Source organism: Pholis gunnellus (genome assembly GCF_910591455.1).
Source record: "Pholis gunnellus genome assembly, chromosome: 13".
Taxonomy (NCBI): domain Eukaryota; kingdom Metazoa; phylum Chordata; class Actinopteri; order Perciformes; family Pholidae; genus Pholis; species Pholis gunnellus.
In genome coordinates, this window is record NC_136540.1 from 19,887,565 (window position 1) to 19,909,726 (window position 22,162).

At 43.1% G+C, this 22,162-nt stretch overlaps 1 protein-coding gene across 3 annotated transcripts in view; it reads right to left on the reverse strand.

Moving 5' to 3' along the window:
* amot (angiomotin) overlaps positions 1-22,162 on the reverse strand; it is a 76,532-nt gene that overhangs the window by 31,477 nt on the left and 22,893 nt on the right. For all 3 annotated transcript variants that reach the window (XM_079171458.1, XM_079171459.1, XM_079171457.1), the window contains 4 exons: positions 20,590-21,151; positions 17,620-17,764; positions 8,492-8,584; positions 8,081-8,226 (listed from right to left, as the gene is read on the reverse strand). In XM_079171458.1, the coding sequence (XP_079027584.1) occupies positions 8,081-8,226; positions 8,492-8,584; positions 17,620-17,764; positions 20,590-21,151 (946 nt within the window). The remainder of the gene's footprint in view (positions 1-8,080; positions 8,227-8,491; positions 8,585-17,619; positions 17,765-20,589; positions 21,152-22,162) is intronic.

Below are 22,162 nucleotides of genomic sequence, written 5' to 3' on the forward strand. Positions count from 1 at the left end.
CAAGAGGTTTTAACCACACATTTGCAGACATGTTGACACATATCCAAAAAGAAATACAAACGTGTTTGTACATATTTAGGACGGACTACTGACCGACTTTCCTTCTTCACCTTTGGGTTTTATTGGTTTAAAAATAACTACATTTTCAGTGAAGTTAACTGTTACAGTATATTTACTGCTACTGTCATCTCTTATATAAAAAGTTCAGTTCTAAAATATCCATTCTCATAACATTGTACATCATATATACACATACACATACACTGCCTGGCCAAAAAAAAGTCGCCACCTGGATTTAACTAAGCAAATAGGTACGAGCCTCCTATTGGATAATTTGAGATGTTGAATAAAGAAGAATGTGAACCACACTGCCTCAACATCTGGAGTAAACTAATCAGGAATTTCTGTCCTGGCCCCACAATGGTGGAATGAACTCCCCACTGACGTCAGGACAGCAGAGTCGCTGCCCAGCTTTCATCAGGATGAAAACTCACCTCTTCAGTGCTACCCTGAGCCTTCCACTCAGAGTCCAGACCTTAACCCCATTGAGAATCTTTGGGATGTGCTGGAGAAGGCTTTGCGCAGCGGTCAGACTCTACCATCATCAATACAAGATCTTGGTGAGAAATTAATGCAACACTGGATGGAAATAAATCTTGTGACATTGCAGAAGCTTATCGAAACAATGCCACAGCGAATGCATGCCGTAATCAAAGCTAAAGGCGGTCCAACGAAATATTAAGAGTGTGTGACCTTTTTTTTTTGGTGGCGACTTTTTTTTTGGCCAGGCAGTGTATAAACTCGTAAAACCAAATTTCAATAATCTTCATTCCACATGAAGTTATCGGAGACCTCTCCTTCACTTTCTGAAATATCTGCATTGATCACATAACATTAATTATATATTTCTGGTACATTAACAGTATCTTTAAATTGTTGAGTGTCCAAACAATTGAAAATCTGTTGGACAGATTACAGATGGCACTCCTCTCATGATGAGAGCGCATTATCCAGGGTTTGTGTCCCTTAAGTCTCTCCACTCCCCGCAGCCTTTGTTGCTGTTCAATACACTGATTCAGATCTGAGTGACTATCTCCAAAAGCAGGAGAAAAAAAATTGCAGATCTTTTATTCCGACAACAAGCAAGCGTTGTGAGTCATAGGCTGGCTTTGGCCCCGGCTCCTGCCTATTTCCTGTCCTGTACGGGACCACAGTTACACCCCTATTTCACTTTGACCTCCACAATAAAGTGGTTAAGATCATTGGAATAAACTGCTGGTTAGTTGTAACATGGTATAGTTACAGATATTTTTGTTCAATATTTAGGTGAGACGTTTGTGCAGAACTTCATGTTTAAAGATGTTTACAATATGTTTTTTGCTTATCTTCTGGATATCAAATCACTGAATAATTTATCTATTGTTTTCTTGAACTTGAGCCAAAGTGTTAATTAATGAGTGTGCCATCTGCACCCGTTTTAAAGATGTCCATTGTTATTTAGCGTATTTGGTGAATAAAGCAGACTACATAAAAATAAGGTGTGCACTCTTTTTTCCACAGTCAAGAAAAACCTTGAGTGTTCAGATTGAGAGCAGTCAGTTTATGCCATGCCTCAGTTGTATACTCTCTGCAGCTATTGTCGTCCACAGCCATTACAGTATACAATGTATCCACTTTGTCAAACAATCAGATGAGCAGACCACTGAAAGCAGCAGCACTGTGAGATTTTCCACTAAGCAAGAAAGTGTACTTCAGTCCATAAACATAAAAAAGACGTTGAAGCCACTTAACAGAGCAGTAGGGATAACATTAACATATACAGTATATTCTACTTCTCTTACTGTTTAACTGGATCTAAGAACAGCTGTGTTCACACACGTTTACTTTCCGTGGTCCATAGCCAGCAAAAGGTTTTATTCATTTTGTGCTATTTAATTTTACCAAGGACCTTACCAGGTCCAAGCACGATTATTGGAGTTTTGTCACTGCTGAGTTTTAATAATCTCTTTTTTAATTAACAGTAATCCAGTTTATTCCCTGCAGGAGTTTTCCTTGTTCATTTTGGACAGTGTTTATATCCCACCTTAGGTCTATTTTATACCCTTTTCCTACCAAAATTAGCATGTGTGCAGATTTACTTCCCATTGTTCTTTCTCCATAACCATTAGACGAGTATGACTTTCTATTTTTTTACATCTTTTTTCTTGTGTCATGAAAATATCAGAAAACGGGGTAAGTAAACAGTGAAAATGTTAGGTTGGTATCATCTTTTTTTGTATATCTTTTTTTATTATTCAGTATCTGTCAAACAAGACTTGGTGATTGTTAAAACAGTGGAAAGACTAACAAAGTGGGTTTTGATGAGTTTTATTTAGTTTCTGTCGAGTTTTTACAATGAACAGTAAAAATACTGTTTCAAATAATGGAGTCTGGTAGCTTTGAGGATCACATATGCCAGGCGGAATAAAAGGTTCATTTCAACCAAACCAGAGTTGGTGACCCTACGACAGTCCTACAACCACTTAAAGCGCTTTTTACACCACATGTCATTCACCCATTCACATCCATTCATACACTGATGGCAGGCTACCATGCAAGGTGTCACTATCCATTGGGACTAAGTAAGCACACACCGATGGCACAGCCCTCTGGAGCAATTTAGGATTAAGTGTCTTGCCCAAGCACACGTTGACACGGACTGGAGTAGCCTGGAATTGAACCGCCGATCCTCTGATTGAAGGACGACCCGCTCTAACTCTGAGCCACAGTAGCACAGTAGATAATGCTCCCATGAACATTTAATTGATTACCACTTTTCTTTTTATAGAAACCCAGCTTCGGGACTCTATGATCACTGTCTGGTTTATCTTCTCCTGATTAAAAGTTAGAAATTAAAATTTGATAAGCCTGTGGTCAAGATTGTGAGATGGACAAGCGAGGCAAAGCTGGAGTTCCAGGCCTGCTTTGACTGCGCCCTACCATTACTGCTTTTATTATCATAATTATCCTATTACATCCACTGCTGCTGTTATTAGCATTTTTCTATTATTGCTCCTGCTATTATAATTAATTATTCCTGCAGACCCTTCACAACTATTACTGGGCTAAGACACACCCAGTAGCTTCTCTTCTCAATGTACCAACAACTACCTGTTTCATGGCGAAAGGCGCAAAATGGCCGCCACACCACGTTAAGGGCGTTCCAGGAAAACTCCCAATTTTGATAGCTTTTCATCATAGAAAATCTTTATATTGTCCTCACCAAATTTGAAGTCGATCACATGAATTCTGTAGGAGGAGTTTGTTAAAATACGTCCATCCATCCATCCATTTTCCTCCGCTTATCCGGGGTCGGGTCACGGTGGCAGCAGGCCAAGCAGGCTGACCCAGACTTCCCTCTCGCCCGCAACATGTTCCAGCTCATACTGGGGGATCCCGAGGCGTTCCCAGGCCAGCTGGGAGATATAATCCCTCCAGCGTGTTCTGGGTCTTCCCCGGGGTCTCCTCCCAGTTGGACGTGCCCGGAAAACCTCCAGTGGGAGGCGTCCAGGAGGCATCCTAATTAGATGCCCGAACCACCTCACCTGACTCCTTTCGACGCGAAGGTGTAGCGGATCGACTCCAAGTTCCCTGCTGATGTCCGAGCTCCTTACCCTATCTCTAAGGCTGAGCCCAGCCACCCTACGGAGGAAACTCATTTCGGCCGCTTGTACCCGCGACCTTGTCCTTTCGGTCACGACCCAGAGTTCGTGACCATAGGTGAGGGTAGGGACGTAGACCGACCAGTAAATTGAGAGCTTCACCTTCCGGCTCAGCTCTTTCTTCACCAAGACGGTCCAGTGCAGCGCCTGCTTTACTGCTGCAGCCGCACCAATCTGCCTGTCGATCTCCCGTTCTATCTTACCCTCACTCGTGAACAAAACTCCTTCGCTTGAGGTAGGCACTCCGTCCCCACCTGGAGGGAGCAATCCACCGGTTTCCGGCAGAGTACCATGGCCTCAGATTTGGAGGTGCTAACTCTCATCCCCGCTGTTTCACACTTGGCTACAAACCGCCCCAGTGAATGCTGGAGGTCACGATCTGAGGAGGCCAACAGGACCACATCATCTGCAAACAGCAGAGAGGTGATCCAGAGACCCCCGAACCCGACGTTCTCCACCCCCCGGCTGCACCTAGAAATCCTGTCCATGAAAGTCATGAACAGGACCGGTGACAAAGGGCAGCCCTGGCGGAGGCCAACACCCACCGGGAACGTGTCTGACTTATTGCAGAGAATGCGGACACAGCTCCTACTGCAGTCGTAGAGAGACCGGATCGCCCGTTGTAACGGGTCCGGCACCCCATACTCCCACAGCACCCCCCACAAGAACCCCCGAGGGACCCGGTCGAAAGCCTTCTCCAAGTCCACAAAGCACATGTAAACTGGTTGGGCAAACTCCCAGAACCCCTCCAGTAGTCTTGCGAGGGTAAAGAGCTGGTCCACTGTTCCACGGTCGGGACGGAATCCGCACTGCTCCTCTTGAATCCGAGGTTCGACAAAACGATCGGAGCCTCCTTTCCAGCACCCTGGCATAAGCCTAAGGCTGAGTAGTGTGATACCCCGGTAATTCGAGCACACTCTCCAGTCCCCCTTTTTGAAAATGGGAACCACCACCCCGGTCTGCCAGTCCATGGGCACTGATCTCGACCCCCATGCGACACTGAAGAGGCGTGTCAGCCAAGACAGCCCAACAGTGTCCAGCGCCTTCAGCATCTCAGGGCAGATCTCATCCACCCCCGGCGGCTTACCACCATGGAGCTTTTCTGACTACCTTAGCGACCTCTGCCAGGGATATGGGTGAGCCTCCACCTAGGTCTTCAGGCGCTGCCTCCTCTGCAGAGGACATGTTGGTCGGGTTTAGGAGTTCCTCAAAGTGCTCTTTCCACTGCCCGACGATGTCCCCCGTCCGGGTCAGCAGTCCCCCCCCCCCTGCTGAGAACAGCCAGGGGTAGGCCCTGCTTTCCCTTCCTGAGCCGTCGGATGGTTTGCCAGAACCTCCTTGAGGCCAACCGAAAGTCCTTCTCCATGGCCTCCCCGAACTCCTCCCATGCCCGAGTTTTAGCATCCGCAACCACAGCAGCTGCAGCCCTTCTGGCCTGCCGGTACCTCTCAGTTGCTTCAGGAGACCCCTGGGCCAGACAGGCCCTGAAGGCCTGACGACTTCCCTCACCTCCGGTGTCCACCACCGGGTTCTCGGGTTTCCGCCACGACAGGCACCGATGACCTTCCAGCCACAGCTCCTAGCGGCCGCATCCACAATAGAGGCTTTGAACATGGTCCATTCGGATTCCATGTCCCCAACCTCCCTCGGGATGTGTGAGAAGTTCTTCCGGAGGTGGGAGTTGAAGACCTCCCGGACAGGGTCCTCTGCCAGACGTTCCCAGTTCACCCTCACGATACGTTTGGGCTTGCCAGGTCTTTCCAACCGGTTCCCCTGTCATCTGAACTAACTGATCACCAGGTGGTGATCAGTTGACAGCTCTGCTCCTCTCTTCACCTGAGTGTCCAAGACATACGGCCGCAGATCAGATGATACGATTACAAAGTCGATCATTGATCTCCGGCCTAAGGTGTTCTGGTACCAGGTACACTTATGAGCCACCTTTGTTCGAACATGGTGTTTGTTATGGCCAAACCATGGCTAGCACAGAAGTCCAATAATGAGACACCACTCGGGTTCAGAACGGGCAAGCCGTTCCTCCCAATCACCCCCCGCCAGGTTTCTCCGTCATTGCCCACGTGAGCGTTGAAGCGTTTCCAGGACCCCTCCCACCGACTCCAAGAAGGCAGGATACTCCGAACTGCTATTTGGTGCATAAGCACAAACCACAGTCAGAGCCTTGCTCCCTGCAACCCGTAGGCGCACGGAGGCGACCCTCTTGTTCTCCGGTGAGAACTCCAACACAGCGGTGCTCAGCCGGGGGCTCGTGAGTATCCCCACTCCCGCCCGGCACCTCTCACCTTGGGCAACTCCAGAAAAGGACAAAGTCCAACCCCTCTCCAGGAGCTTGGTTCCAGAGCCAGTGCTGTGTGTGGAGGTGAGTCCAACTATATCTAGCTGGTATCACTCCACCTCCTGCACCAGCTCCATCTCTTTCCCCACTAGCGAGGTGACGTTCCACGTCCCTAGAGCTAGTCTATGCTGCCGGCGATCGGCTCATCCAGGCCTCCGGCCTGACCCAGCTGCCCGGTCTGCATTGCACCCGACCCTGATGCTTGACCCTGCGGGTGGTGGGTCCACAGGGTGGCTGCTCCATGTTGTTTCTTCGGGCTGAGCCCGACCGGGCCCCATGGGCTAAGGCCCGGCCACCAGACGCTCGCCGACGAGCTCCCCCCCTGGGTCTGGCTCCGGGAGGGTGCCCCGGTTTCCCTGGTCCAGGCGAGGTGGCTGAAGACTGTGGGCTGCTTATCATTAGGGTTATTTTGAACCGCTCTTAGTCTGGGCTCTACCCTGAGACCTGTTTGCCTTGGGAGTCCCTGCCAGGGGCTACTGTCGCTAGTGGACAAGATAGCTCCCAGGATCACTGAGCCACTCAAACTCCTCCACCACATTAAGGTGGTGATTCGTGGAATACAAAGCCTGAGAACGGGGGAAAATGGACTAAAAATCAGAAGATGGCCGAAATACTGTAGCGCTCCCCTAGTGGTTGATTGGAATGTAAATTGGAGGGTAAGTTACAGATCCAACTCAAAATTGTTCCACACAAATGTAAGATGTAAGAAGCCAGCCCACGGAGCTTTTGATCTTTCGTGGAACGCCGTTCTTCAGGGTGTTTTTGAGGAGTGAAAAATGCTGGAAACAGAACCAAACTTGGCGCACACATTTAAATCCCAAAAAGTAGTTACTTGATGTGGTTGTGGTGCTTGGGATTGGCAAGGATTTAACCTAGATGAGCAACATTTGTATGTACAAATGTATTACATGTACATTTAAAAAAAAGTATCTTGGGGTTATGTTCCAAACCCAACTGGAAGTCGACCAATTTGCATTTTGTAAAAATGTATCATGTATTTTTTGCCATTTCGAGAAGCTGCACTTTTACAAACTCCTCCTAGGGAATTATTCGGATCCACTTCACATTTGATCAGTACAATCTAAATACCTTTGTGATTGAAAGCTATTTAAATCTTTACGCTTGATGGAATGGCATAGCAGTGGCATGGCGGCCATTTTACGTGATTTTCCATTAAAAAACAAGCTAATGTAAATCTACTGGACTTGTTCAAATCTGTTCCAAACTTGCTATGCTTAATAACAGTCATGGCTTGAGGATGTCTACAAGCCAATTCTCACACAGTCATAGCGCCATCTAATGGCAACAGGAAGTCAACGCTATTCAACAAACAGAATCCACTTTACATGACATTTACATGATGTGTTCTACACTTTCTCTAGGGCCAAATAGTGGAAACAGAAAGTGGTGGAATATTTGCAATACATCATTTTCCTCGTCACATAATTCATGTTTTAAGCTATGTTTAAGCTCAAGCTAGATACATCTTCAATTTGAGGTGTTAACAGAAGTCATGTCTATAGCACAAACATCAGTATCAGAAACCTGTGACAGAAAAAGCAGCCCAAGTTGACTTATCACAGTTCTTGATATCTTAAGTCATGTATTGATTTTCTCGAGGAAGCTTATGTCAGCTACAGTGTAGCCTGCATGTGAAAACTATGTGTGGAGCCTCCATAGCTACGTCATGATTCACATAAACTTTTACTGTCCCCGTGATAGTCCACCTCCCACAGATTCACAGTTGTGGCTCTATCTGCCTTACAGGAAATGTAAAAAGTTGTCATACATATTTCAGATAAAATCAACAAGACATAACTGGCCTGAGAAGTTTAGACTACTGTTAGCTGTTAAGATTCTGTGTCTCTTGTTTAATTAATAACAACACATCATGGCTGAAATAGTTCAGCTTCACTTAGGCTTCTTTATCTAAATCAGGATTTTCTGGTTCTGATGAAAATGGGAACAAGAGGTCAAATCCAAATCCAACGATCAGGATTATATCCAGTAAGAGTGATGCTGTTACCTCCTCCTCAAGCTTAACCACTTTGGCCTGGGCATTGTTGAGTGCCTGGTCTCTGATCTCGATGTGTCTTCTCTGGTCCTCTGTGGTGGAACGCAGTGCATTCAACTCCATCTCCAGCTGCTCCCTCTCACGGATCGTCTCTTTGTCTTGAACACATGTACAAACACGATGTCTTTCCTCCATATTTTTTAAGGTTATTGTTACGCACACCATAAATCACTTGTGTTACATTTTAATCCATGCATGGCTAAAATGCAACATAAACTGATATAAGAACTATCAGATGTTTTGTGTTTCTTCAGACACATTCAGTCAGAAACATGCGTTGTCACTGACATCATGCCTGAAAAATGCCTGGAGTGGCATGTTAAATGTGACAGCTGTGTGTGTGTGTGTGTGTGTGGCACTCACTCTGTACAAGCAGCTGGGAGATGTTTTTGCGGTTGTCCTCTGAGCAGTCACACTCTTTTGCAGTGAGCTGCTTATTGGCCGTCTCCATACGCTCTTTTAAAACAACAACAAACATGCTCAGAGTTCGGACAAACACACAGAAAGATTTGCAGAAAATATAGTCACAAGAGGCCATTCCGAGTTCTAACCTTTTTTCGCTCAAAAGAAGGAAGCATCAAGCTGGATTTGGGCTTCATTAAGCTGATGAAAGTCACCTCAGTTGGTTTAATTCTCTCTAAAGAATTACTGAGACCAATCACACACTTCTTTTTTCATTGCATGTATGCAGCCTGTCAGTACTTGTACACTCAAGGTCTCGCCAGACAAGAAGTCTTGGCATAATGGGGACATGTTTTTCACATGCACAGGTTTGGAACGATTGGCGCAACCTGTTGAGCGATTTCAAAATAGATTACATACGTGATTTAACATTATCATGTAACATATCTCACCAGTTTTATTTTGATTGGAGAAACTATTTCTCATTAGGGCCCGGGCACCAACTAAGTCGGAGCGGAGGACCTATTGTTCTTCTAAGGATTATTATTATTCTCGTATGTCATTGAGCGCAAAAAAAGGTGCTTGAGCACTCACTCTTGAAATATAGTACACGAGTCAGTCTTGGCAAAATCTCTGATATGTTTGTCGAACTCCAGTATGAGAAAATGGCTCGATAGTGCCCCCTTTTAAGCAGCCCCGACATTGCATTTCACCAGGCTATATAGAATGTGGTAGGTAGATGTAACATGGTGAGATGTACAATAAAGCCTCATGGAGCTATACCGCAAATATGACAGAAAGTCGGTAATTTTGAATTTTATGTCACTTTTTGACTGTTTCAAGGCGCCATACTTTAACGAACTCCTCATGGAGAGTTAACCCAATCGACTTCAAATTTGGTCAGTATAATCTTAAGAGCTTTGCAATGAAAACATCTTTAGACATCTATAGGCCTATTTTGAAATATAGTCATAGCGCCACCTACTGGCAACAGGAAGTTACAGTCACTATACTTTGGCTTGCCATAGTAGGTGAATCAGATCCACATTAAATTTGTTCCACAATATTCTAAATTTCTACAAAGCCTTGCGGTATGTTCGACCTAGATGTACCCAATTTGTATTACATATAGATTTCTTTAAAAGTCTCTTGGAGCCATGATCTAAACCCAGTGGCGGGCCGTGGATTTTATACCTGGGCCTTCAGTGCTGTTCTACACTTCTAATAACCTCATTATGACGTCACAGCTACGGGTTATTATTTGTTTCGTGTAAAAGCTGCATATTCACATAACACTGCAACATTTGACAAATGAAATAAAATGTTACATGAAGCTCAACACCTAGCATACAAAACACGAAATGCAGAGTGCAGACAGATACATGAATACGAGCATGACGGGACGCTGCGTCATTACCGGACAATACAGTCCAAATCAATGTAACACAATGACAAACTCACAAGAGCAGTCGCATATATTCGTATGACAACAAAGCATGACAAGCAGTCCTTCTCGATTCATCGACGCCAGTCGAGCCTCCACAGTTGTATTTCGCCGGGTCGTCGCCGGTCTTCCGCCGCCGGTCGGTTGTCCGTCTTCCGCGGCAGTTCGGTCGTCGTCTTCAACCGCAGTTCGGTTGTCTTCCGCCGCCGGTCGGTTGTCCGTCTTCGACCGGTGTTCGGTGGTCGTCTTCGGCCGTGGACCGGCGAAGGGCGGGCCGCGGTTGTGGAGCTGTTTCCCTGCGAACGTGGTCGTTGAGTTGTAGATCCACTTGAGTCTCTCCAAAAGTACCGACGCTCAGTTAAAATGAAACACATTCACAGCCATAACATGTGCAACGCTTCTCCGACGCTGCATACAAATCCTTTTCCTGGCTGGGTCAGGGCTGCTAGCTGTGGGGTCGTTTCTTACTGTCCAGTTTGTTCAGAAATGTCCTTCTTGAGAAAAGCGTTCCCACTAACTCCGCCACTAAATCCGTTTCTCCTCCTTCCGCCATTTCATATTAAAAAAACAAAGCTAGGTAAAATATCTTTCAAATATTTCCACTTGAACTCTGTCTGCTACAACCAAAGCTCTGCTAGCAAGTATTATGTTTCGCGGGCACATTGTCACGTGCCCGCCCACTGACCAATCACAGCACACTCTGCACCTTGCAGCAGAGAGGCATCTGGACTCTGAGCTGCAGTAATGCTGACGTAACTAGGCCTGCAAACCGCTCTGGTGCGCCCATGAATCCCAAACTAAAGATCTGATTGGTTGAAGACTATGTCAATCAACAATATCATCCCCATTCAACTTAAACTGCACATGGAAGCACTGGGTGAGTCTGCAGGCCTGGGCCTCTCTTCTTACCTAGAGACACAGAGGTGAAATCTGATTGGATAAAAGCTCTACTTAAAACAAGCTGCACTGGAAGCAGAGCAACTGAGGAGCACAGTAGCTGTGCAATGAGAACATAAGATGATGGGAAAAATATTTTTAGAAATTATAATACATATAAGAAAAAATTAAATGTATTTAAGAAAAAATATTAAATTATAAAATAGCTATAACTTTGTGATTCTGTTTAGGCCAGCAGAGAAGGCTTTGCAGGCCCTGACGGCCCGCCACTGTCTAAACCCAACCGGAAGTCGGACATTTTTTATTCACTTCAATTGACTGTGATTGACTTCAAATTTTGTCAGTACAATCTAAAGACCTTTGTGATCAAAATGTATGTAACGTTTTTTCGCCATTAACCTTTCTATACCTAGCCCTATTAAAGATTGTAGCCGACCCCTCTCACCCTGGACAAAAACTGTTTGTGCCACTCCCATCTGGCAGGAGGCTGAGGTCCATCAGGACCAAGACCTCCCGACACATGAACAGCTTCTTCCCTTCCGCAGTCGGGCTCATTAACAGAGCCCGGGACCCACACTGACTGTCATCCCCAGGATAAATTCCTACCGGTCACTCCCCTGCATCCCTTCGATCCGTATTTCACTCGACACTTTTACACTACACATCTTACTTGTTTATAGTTCTGTTATCTGTTATCTGTTCGTTGTTTACAGTCCTGTTATCGGTTCGTTTGTGCACTTTATTTTATATTTTATTTTTTATTTTATATTTCACTTTATTTTATATTTCATCCTTATTCTGTTTCACTTTATTTTATATCTTACTTTATTTTATATCCCAATATTAATATTATTTTGTTTCTACTTGCACTGATTGTTGTTGTTGTTGTTGATTGTTAAATGTTAAGCACCTTCCCGTCATGTCAAATTCCTTGTATGTTCAACATACCATGGCAATAAACGGTTCTGATTCTGATTCTGATTCTGATTCTGATTTTTAGGCCTCTGCTCGAAAATTGCATACCCATACTCAAAAGAGTGGATCTCTCTAACTACATGGTCTATTTGAATAATTTTGATGTTATAATAACAAAAACACTTGTGAGATTTGTTCAGATGTGTATATGTTACTGGTTAATACTAAATGAAGATGGAACACAGCTCAAATTTAAAATCTTCAGGTTTGCCCTAATTATAAGATGAGCAGTATGTCCTCCGCTCTGACTACATCGGTGCCCTCACATCCTCCCGCACATCGGGGGTGCGGGCAGGACTCCAGCCAGCGCAACCGAGAACGTCCGCGGCCGTCCGCGGCCGTCAGACAGCGCTTACGCGAGTTCGACGTTTTTTTCCCACGTGATAATGTAAATTATGCTTAGAAAATCGTGCACCATGTGGTGCTACAGAACAAGTGCAAACATGCATTATGTTGCTCCATATCAAGTGTAAACCACATCTTGTAAAAGTCATGTAAATCGGATACTGTTTGTCAGAAAATGCAGATTTCCTTTCGCCAGGAGGTGGCGCTGTGAGTATTAGTGAAAATTAGCTTTTAGGCATCCTACGGCCATGAGTGTTAGCAAGCATGGGAAGTTTGGGACCGTTTGGAACAAGTCCAGCTGAGTTACATCAGCTTTTTTCATGGGGAATCACGTAAAGTAGCCACCCGCTACGGCTAAGCCATTCCGTTAAACGTATAGCTTTGGATAACTTTTAATCGCAACGGTCTTGAGATTGTACTGACCAAATTTTAAGTGGATCTGACCAATTTCCTAGGAGGAGTTTGTTAAAGTATAGCGACTAGAAATAAGCCAAAATCTATGGAAAAATCACACAAAGATTAAAATGGCCAACTTCCGGTAAGGTTTAGAGCAGCGGTTCCCAAACTTTTTAGGCCACGCACCCCCTTCTACATCCCGACCGGGTTCACGCATGCCCAATCCCCCACACCTTAAAAAAAAAAAAAGCAACACAGCCTATTTATAGCCGCATAAAAATCGGACCAATGAGAGAACAGTTTGCTCGCGCGTGGCGTTTGCTTACAAGATTTAGTCCGCTGTTAAATGTTGCAGTGTGAACACAAACCGAACAAAGGGGCAACTGCAACATTGTATCATATTAATCCCTGAATCGGCACAAAGCAAACGAACTACAGGTGTGAAAACGTCCTGAAACACTGCAACAAAGTTTCAATACATTTCAGTTACACAAGGCGTCACTTTTAAAGAGCAATAAGAATGGCGAGGACACACGCACAGGCTCAGAGGCAGATTGCATCACTTTTAATTTACAATTAACCATACATAGCGGCTACATTGGCAGCTGGCAAGCACACGTCTTCGGCGATTGTGTGAGGTAGCCCCTTTCTTGCTATTCTGTAACTGACCAGATATGAAGCCCGTAGTGTGTTTTTTGTAGACCCAACACATGAATGAGACTGCAGTTGTTTTTGGCTGTTTTGTAACTCCTCCAATTTCGATATAAAAAATGTAAGGGGCTTTTGACTTGCACTGGCATGCTTGGTGTTCAGGTGGCGACGTAAATAAGAGGGCTTCAGCCAGCTGTTAGCCAGAACCTCTGCACACCACGCACTGTGGCTTTGGGCAATCTGCATTGCCAATCCAAGTGAAGCCCAGACCCAGATAATTTTCATCATATTTCCTCTTTTTTTTCCCAGTCTGATGCTCACTCTCGTTTCCTCTTTTTTCACCTTGACTCAATGGGCCTATGTGCTCCCGATTTGTCTGTGCTATCCCTTCCTCCTTTTCGGTCTCCTCCGTCTCTCCCCAACGCACCTCTCCGTTTCTCTCGCCTCCGATTCCTCACTCTCTCTCTGTCCCTCTCCTCTTTTATGACTGATAGCTTCAGATGTCCCACCTGACAGTTTCCCCGATTTCAGCCAATTTATCATATTTGCATGAATGTTGCTGAATGAACGAAGTTAGCTGTTAGCTGACGTTAGCTGCACAAGCTAGGCTGGCTAGTGTGTAGGCTACGTAAAAGACAGTCTGGCAGCAGGAGCTGAAGTGCATTTATTTATTAAATTGTACATTTTAAATTTTAAATTTAAATCTTACAAAGGGAATTTTTATAATTCATGTTTTTATTTTGTGAAAAATCCCACTTAAATTTGTTTAAATAATATTTAATATTAATTATTACACCATTAGACCACCATTACATTTTTCCTCTCGCGCACCCCCTAGAGGCAGCTCTACACTTTGGGAATCCCTGGTTTAGAGCATGGTCCCAAGAGACTTATTTTTAAGTCTCTATAGGTTACATGTCCCTACAAAGTTTCATATATGTAGGTGAAACGTAGCGCCGGGGCTGCTCTTTTGAAATATTGTAGGGGGGCGCTATGGAGGCAAGCCAAAAACCCATATAAAATCTGTCTTCCCATGACCTATGACACATGTACAAAATTCCATGAGTTTTTGAGCATCCCAAGCCACTGAACAATCAGCTTCCTTTTTCATGGCAAATGATGTGTTGCCACGGCAACAGCGTTCAACGAAAACTCACAATATTCATGCTAAAGCATCTTCAATGTCTCAAGGCTATTCTTACACAATTTGAGACTGATCAGGTCAACTGGCTAGGAGTAATAAATGTAAGTATAAAATATGACATTTCCTTTTGCCAGTAGGTGGCACAATGACAATGCGAACATTTTAGCATGGAAATGTGCTCAGGCTTGAAGTAGCATCATGCATAAGATGTTTTGTGCAGATTGGATGATGTACCTTGGAGTTATCACAACGTTTTCATGCCAAATGACGCAAAATGTCCGCCACGCCACGTCAAGCTTCTTCAATGAAAACGTATGAATTTGATAACATTTGATAACATCACAAAGGTCTTAAGAGCATCCTGACCAAATTTGAAGTTGATCGCGATGTTACAGGATGCGATGTGCACATATACTGCAAATTTGGTGATTTTAGGACAAACGGTTTAGAAGTTGTGTATTGAATTACAAGCCACGCCCCTAAGAAGTTTATTTGAAAAATAATAATAATACCCCATACAATTTCAATAGGGCCTTCGCTGGCCCGACGTTGTCGGTTGCTCGGGCCCTGGTAATCATTAGAAGAACAATAGGTTCTCTGCTCGGGCCAAAATAATAATTGCTGCAATTACAAAGATTCAGCACCTGCAGTCAGCCTTAACTCTTCATACCCTCTTTCCCAGTTAATTCGGAATACAACCAGGGAAGAATGATTGTTGGATTAAATATCTGACCGTGCCATAATTCTGTGTATTAATTAGCCACGTGCTTATGTTTGTCTGAGAAACGACGGAATACTCTGTACACAAGTGAGTGTGAACAATGAACAGATAAAAGGAAGATACATTTACCTATTACTATTACCAATTATAGAAACGTTAGCTAGTTTACAGCATAGCCAGTAAAGTTAACATTAGTAAAGTTTATCACCAAGTGTGAAGATGTAATGTTGGTTTCCTAACTGTTTTTATTTCTGTTATCATAGAGCTGATTGTAGAACTGCAAACCAGAAGGATCGGGACCATTTTGAAAAGGGAATGGAGACCTGGAGTTGCTGGAGAAGATGAAGAAGTGAGGCATTCAAATCCTCTCTCACTGTTTGAGCTCTCTTTCTCCTTCTCTTCTCTCTCTCCTTAACACTGTCATGTAGTTCATGCAGTTCACATTTACATGTGTAAAATGTGTGTGTAATTATTTATTTTTCTTTTAAACATGCAGTACCTCCTCAGTTTTGGAATACAAGTGTTCCTAATATTATCTTTCTAACAAAGTCAGCTGTATGAATGATTGAGGACATGTAATAATCTACAGCAATATTGTATTGTACATTAATTATTATGTTTCCTACTGTTTTTGTTGAATTAAATGCAAAAGTAGCAGATTGTATTACCCTTTGTAAATATGAGGTAACATGCTAGTATATACTTTAAAATTACCCTAAAACCCAGTTATTATACTATCACATACTGTAATCCAATATATTATAAGAAACAGTTAACATAAATTACAGTAGCTGCACCATAAAATAAACAGTAAATTACTGGTGTCTCTGCTGTCAATATTTTACCATTATTTTAAGGTGAAATTGTTTAGAGTGCACCTTCAACACTCCCAGCGGAGCGAAGTACCTAGTCCTGCCTTCTCATCTCCAGCTGTCTTTCAGGCCCTGGTAAACGATGTCCTCCGTGAACTGCTAAACAAGCCTGCGCTCGTCTATCTGGACGACTTCCTCATCTTCTACCCTGATCAAGAGACCCATCCAACATGTCCAGCTGGTCCTGCAACGTCTTCTGGATCAACAATTTTTCATTAAGGCTGAGAAGTGTGATTCCTATTCTCCTATGGTCGCCTTCCTCGGATTCATCATTTCCCCGTACTGCATACAGATGGACCCTTCCAAGGTCAGTGCTGTTGCAGAGTGGCCTACGCCTACAAGCCGAAAGTTGGTTCAACGGTTCCTAAGCGTTCGTTAACTTTTCTAGACGTTTCATAAACAACTTTAGTGCTGTTGCCTCTCCCATGCGTGCTCTCAAATCTCCCAATGTTAGGTTCTCCCCAAACTGATCAGGCTTTTCACAGGCTGAGGGAGAGTTTCACCTCTCATCCTCGCTATCCTAAACCCCCACCAGCAATTTATCATGGAGGTGGACGCTTTGGAGCGAAGCCAAGTCCCCACGGAATGAGCTACTGCTGCCCCTTATCTGTTTACGTGTGTGTGTGGGGACAGCTCCTTCAGTAATCAATATACCATTACTGTGATTACTTTTGTACAATTATCAGTGTATTTCACCAGAAATAATTACCTGACTACTGTTTCACATCTTCTATCTTCCAGCGCCACACTAAAAGTAACTGGTTTTACATTGAAAAATGTCCAATGTAGTGGCATAAAATAATGAGTTTTACCTCACTTCTCAGACAAACTGATGCACATGGCTAATTATTAAAAATAGACCGCTGTCGGACCTAATCTACCAATCATTGTTCTCTGGTTATAATAGGAGGAAGAGGGTGTGAAATATTACATTCATCAGTGCAGGCGATTCATCTAATTGCAGGGAGTGTGTGTTTTATCAGAGCAAATTTGCTTTTTGACAAATAAAGGCATGACCTTCATTATTTACTTCAGGCTTTAAAAAAGTTGATCTCGACCATACATAGGAGATAATCTTGTACGTATGACATAATAACTAGTACTTATGACATAATAACTAGTACTTATGACATAATAACTTAAACGTATGAGACAATATCTCATACATAGGAGATAAACGAGTAAAGAAATTCACCTTGCCTCTTTTAATTGTTATGAATGTTCATGATAGGATGTTTATGACATGATGTTTGTGATATGATAAAGAATTTTTTACAAAATAGCCTGAATAAACCTAAATAATAAATGTTAACTTTTTATTCCAATACAATCAAAACATCACTTGTGCATGTACACGAAGAACAATGGTATTTTTAAATCCCTATTTTTCATTACAATGGGCCAACAAACCTTCCAATAAGCTTCTCAGTGGTGACTACAGTATAAATGTTTTTTAATTTATGGGCACATTTAACCTGTCAACCCTTTTCCCCAATAGATCTTGTTTTCTATTTTGTTTTTCAATTCCTGCTTAAAACAAAGCATAATGTATGCCTGTTCCACCTATGTAGTAATATGTTGAATTTGCATAAAGACTGATTTCGGCAGTTATTGCATGGTTATTGCGCCGCCTTGCTCTCTCACCTCTGAGGTCTCTGTTGAAGTCGTGCAGCCGGCGCACCTCCAGCTCCAGTTTATTTCTCATGGTTTTCTCCAGGGCCTCCCTCTTGGAGGAAGACTTGGCAAGGTTTTCATATGCCTCTGACACCAGCTGGATCTCTGTCTCCAACTGCCCACAGACACAGAAAAAGAGTGAAGACAGGGAGATAAATAACTTATTCAAATGTTGCACAATACATTTTTACACTGTATATCCATATTCACATCCAACTAATGACATAATTCAAATCTGGCCTCACCTAAACACCGTTTACAGCCTGATCTTCACCAATAGTGAGGTCTTTACTATTCACCCTGCCATGTCTGGGTGTTTTGGTCTTAACAATTGAGTGAATTATTTTAAATGAGTTAACTCAGGTCAACTGAACTTCAACTGTTAGACCAGCTTTGAACTGACAACTATATCATCAAATTTGGATGATGAGCAGCACTCCAAACACGATAACAAGTGAATTTGCATGAGAGTTGTATTGCTCAACTAGAAAATTTCGCAAGAAATTTTGACAGTGTGGCTTCTACTGCCCGAAGACGTCGCAATATGCAATATGTAGCTACACACGCCGATGTTACCAGTAGTATCGTTGAAGTTCGATTGAGATATCGTTTCTCTCTTTTCTGCATTTTAGATCCATACTCTTGGATTTAATCTTGTATAACAGTTTCAATTTCCTGTACATATGAACTTTTCACATACCAAGCCGGGACAAGTGCTGTCTGTCTTCAACAGGCAGGTAAAAATATTGTTCGCCGCTAATGGCATTGGCATTGGAGCTAGTTTTCTTGTGTGTATTGAGAGGGACCCCTAGTCATGGTCATAACTTTATAACAATTAACAACCCACAACTAACGCTCTTTAACAGAGCAAATCACCACGACACAACAGTCTGTGACACAAACAATTTGTAACACTAATAATTTTACATTTATAAAATTACACTGCCGAACTGCATGCTGCACAACAGTCTGCTAACAGCTGGGAGAGGCTCCGTCGCTCCAGTAACGTTTTTCACATGATCTGCTCTTCAGCTCATCCTTCCTCATGTATTCATATCGGAGCAATAGGAGCTATTATGGGGGTTATGGGGGTTTTGAGGATTTGTTTGAGGTGTTTCCCTGCTTTTTCTCCATGAACAGGCTGCAGGCGCACAGGTGATTCTGATTGCGCTAATTAGTGAACAGAGACTCACAGACACACATGACTTAGAGATATATGTGATGCAGCTCAGCCAATCAAATATGGGTATTCTGACAAGTTTCCTGATTCCAGTGAGATGTACACACACCATGACACAAATGGGCGAGACGAGGCGAGACTTGGCAGAGCAGGACAATAGTTAGGTAAATTGTAAATGTTAGAACTTTGATCGTTCTCCAAATAAGAAAAATTGCCAGAGAGGTTGACCTAGAAATGGTTAGACTTGTATTGGCAAATTTCTCCCACGGACAGGTGTTTGTGAGTGAGCTAATTGGTGAAAACACATCACTTAGAGATATTCAGGGGAGATTGTTAGACCTCCTGTCCGTCTCTCCCACTCACTCACTCTGTCCATCTAACTGTCTGTCTCTCTCTTCTCTCGCTATCATACAGTCATTGAGGTCTTAGATATTTTTAGAGAACCTCCCTCCCATTTCAAAATAAAAGCCCCACAGAATGAATTCTAACTGGAATCTTGTGATGAAGCTTGTCAATTAATAACCTCTGTTTGTGTTCCATAAATTCTGATTCTGTCTCCTCTCCTCAAGAAACTGACGCTCCCATCATTTCTGTATGATCCATATTCTGAGCCTCATGTTAAGATACAGTTAATTTACGGGGCTTTTATTTTGAAAGGGTGGGACTGACAATATTTCCCTTAATATCTATAAGTGATGTGTGTCTGTGTTCACTAACTAGCTCGGAGCTTGGAGATTGACCTGTGTTTTAACATTTACAGCTTACCCAACTATTGTCCTGCTCTGCCTAGTTTTTCTTCGTCTCGCCCACTTGTGTCATGGTGTGTGTACATCTCACTGGAATCAGGAAACTTATCAGAATACCCATATTTGATTGGCTGAGCTGCATCACGTATATCTCTAAGTCATGTGTGTCTGTGAGTCTGTGAGCCTCTGTTCACTAATTAGCTCAATCAGAATCACCTGTGCACCTGCAGCCTAGCCTGTTCATGGAGAAAAAGCAGGGAAACGCCTCTCAAACAAATCCTCAAAAACCCCATAACCGTAGCTCCTGTTGCTCCGATATTAATACATGACAGGCAGGATGAGTTGAACAACAGATCCTGTGAAAATTGTGTCTGTAGTGTAAAGAATGTGGCTAAACTGGCGATGTAGAAATGGGGTACCGTGTTCTGTGGAAGATGTTCTTGAAGTCAAATTTAACATTGGTCTCTATGGAGCAGAAAGTTGGTTTTCCTGTCAATTAAGGTCTGTAGTGCATAATGTGTAAATGTGCTGGATTCCACAGTCATTCCTCTAGACCAGCACACGATTAGCTAACTTTTTTGCAAAAAATAATGCATGAAGAGTGAAAATTGTGCGACTCTGAGCAATTTGTTTGTAGAAATCACAGAATATTTTCCTGCTCCGCTCCACTCTGACAATTATGCCCTCACTCTAGCCCTTAACGAGCTGCGCAATACACACCCATTATAAAATCTGAAATGGACCCAAAATGTTCCTGAAACTTAATCTAATAACGTCCAGCGTTTTGTCTACGTTTTAAACTTTAAATCATTTTTCTACGTTAAAGTATGGCTTGTCAATATGGGTTCAAAGTTCAGTGGTTTTTTTGCTCTCTTCATGCCGAAACCCCATTCAAGTCAATGATCCAATGTCTCTTATACAGCTTTTTTTTCCACTCTACTTTGCAAGATCAAAAATGTGTCCAGTATCACTTTTAAATTAGGGCGAATATGTCTATGATCATTTAAAGCTTACCTTGTGCAACTTGGTGACTTTCTCGCGGCAGGCCTCCATCTCCTGCCTGAGCATCCTGTTCTCCTCCTTAAGCACATCTACCATCTGGTGGGCGCGCACCATCATGCTGAAAGGCTCCCCTTGCAGGTGGTAGTAGGAGTACGGGTGAGGGAAATGTCTGGCCTGGACTGGTGTCTGGGGTTGGGGAGGTGAAGGTCCTTGGAACTGCTGCTGCTGATGTTGTTGATACTGATGGTGCACCCTCGGGGTGGAGTCGTAGGGGTCATGAGGTAAACCGAGACTTCTTGGATGTGTCAGGTGAATGGGCCCCAGGGTGAAGGGCTCGCCTGCTTGGTGGGACCTGGGAATCTGCGGACTATGGAGTCCCATACTAGGGGAGGGCTCTCCCTGGCTCTGGGGGTGCTGGTGAGGGAAGGAGGAATGGGAGGAGTGGGTGGCACTGAGCATGCTGCTTAGGGTGGAGGACTGGGTGCGGGACAAGGAGCCCACAGAGGTGACAGAGGAGGTGGGACTGTGTTGATGAAGGGGCCTCTGGATGTAAACCGAACTCTCCTTACTGGACCTGAGGAGAGATCAGCTGTGTGTTTACACTGTTTTCAACCTTAGCTGGTGTCTTGTGTTGATGTAAGTGTTATAGGCTGACTATAGCTGTTATAGGCTAATTTCATTCAAATTTGACTCAAAGAGAAAACCGCAAGCAGAAGTGGACTCTGGGTAATTTTTCTTTGTTCACTGATAGAAACAATAACAGTTTGGTGCATCATTGGCCATAAGTTAAGCATATTAATAATAAGCATGATCTATACAGCATCTTTCACAAAAGAGAAGATAGTAGAAAGCTAAAATTCTAAAATCAAATTATGATGGAAAAGAGTCTGTGTGTATGTACTGTATGTTCTTTTTTTTCTTGAATAGTTATCAAACCATGTCAGTGGGCATTAGTATAAATGATCTGACAGCATTACTAGATGTGAATCAGGTTAAATGTTGCAATATATGATCCACACTACAATTTGAAAATACAGAAAAGGCTAAAATTATCCCAAAACATCTGATAATGAATCCTGAAAGTGTTTAATTAAAGTGTAAAACATATTCACGCAACTGTTCTCTCACCCACTGTATTCACTGCCTGTCCCATTTTCTGTAACTTCAAATGTGTTTTCAATCATTTATGTATACAAACATGTTATTACATTATTACTATCCTAGGTCACAGATGAAGTTTATCTGACAGATGATGATGGATTAAACTACTCAGTAGTACATGAAGAAATTCAGATTAATCAGATATTTACCAGCTGCAACATTAGAGTGACTAACACATTACTGCATCAAAACATATATCACAATAACATAATATATAGTGTTTTGGATAATGAGTAATTTACTTTTGTTTCATTAAGTATATTGTCATGATAATACTTTTATACTTTTTTATTAGTAACATTTGTAAACGACTTTTACTTGTAACAGAGTATTCTACTGTGTTTCATTATTATGTTTCACTAAGTAAAGATCAGAGTACTTCTTCCAGGACTGTATATTAAAATGTCTCTCTCTCTCCATTGTG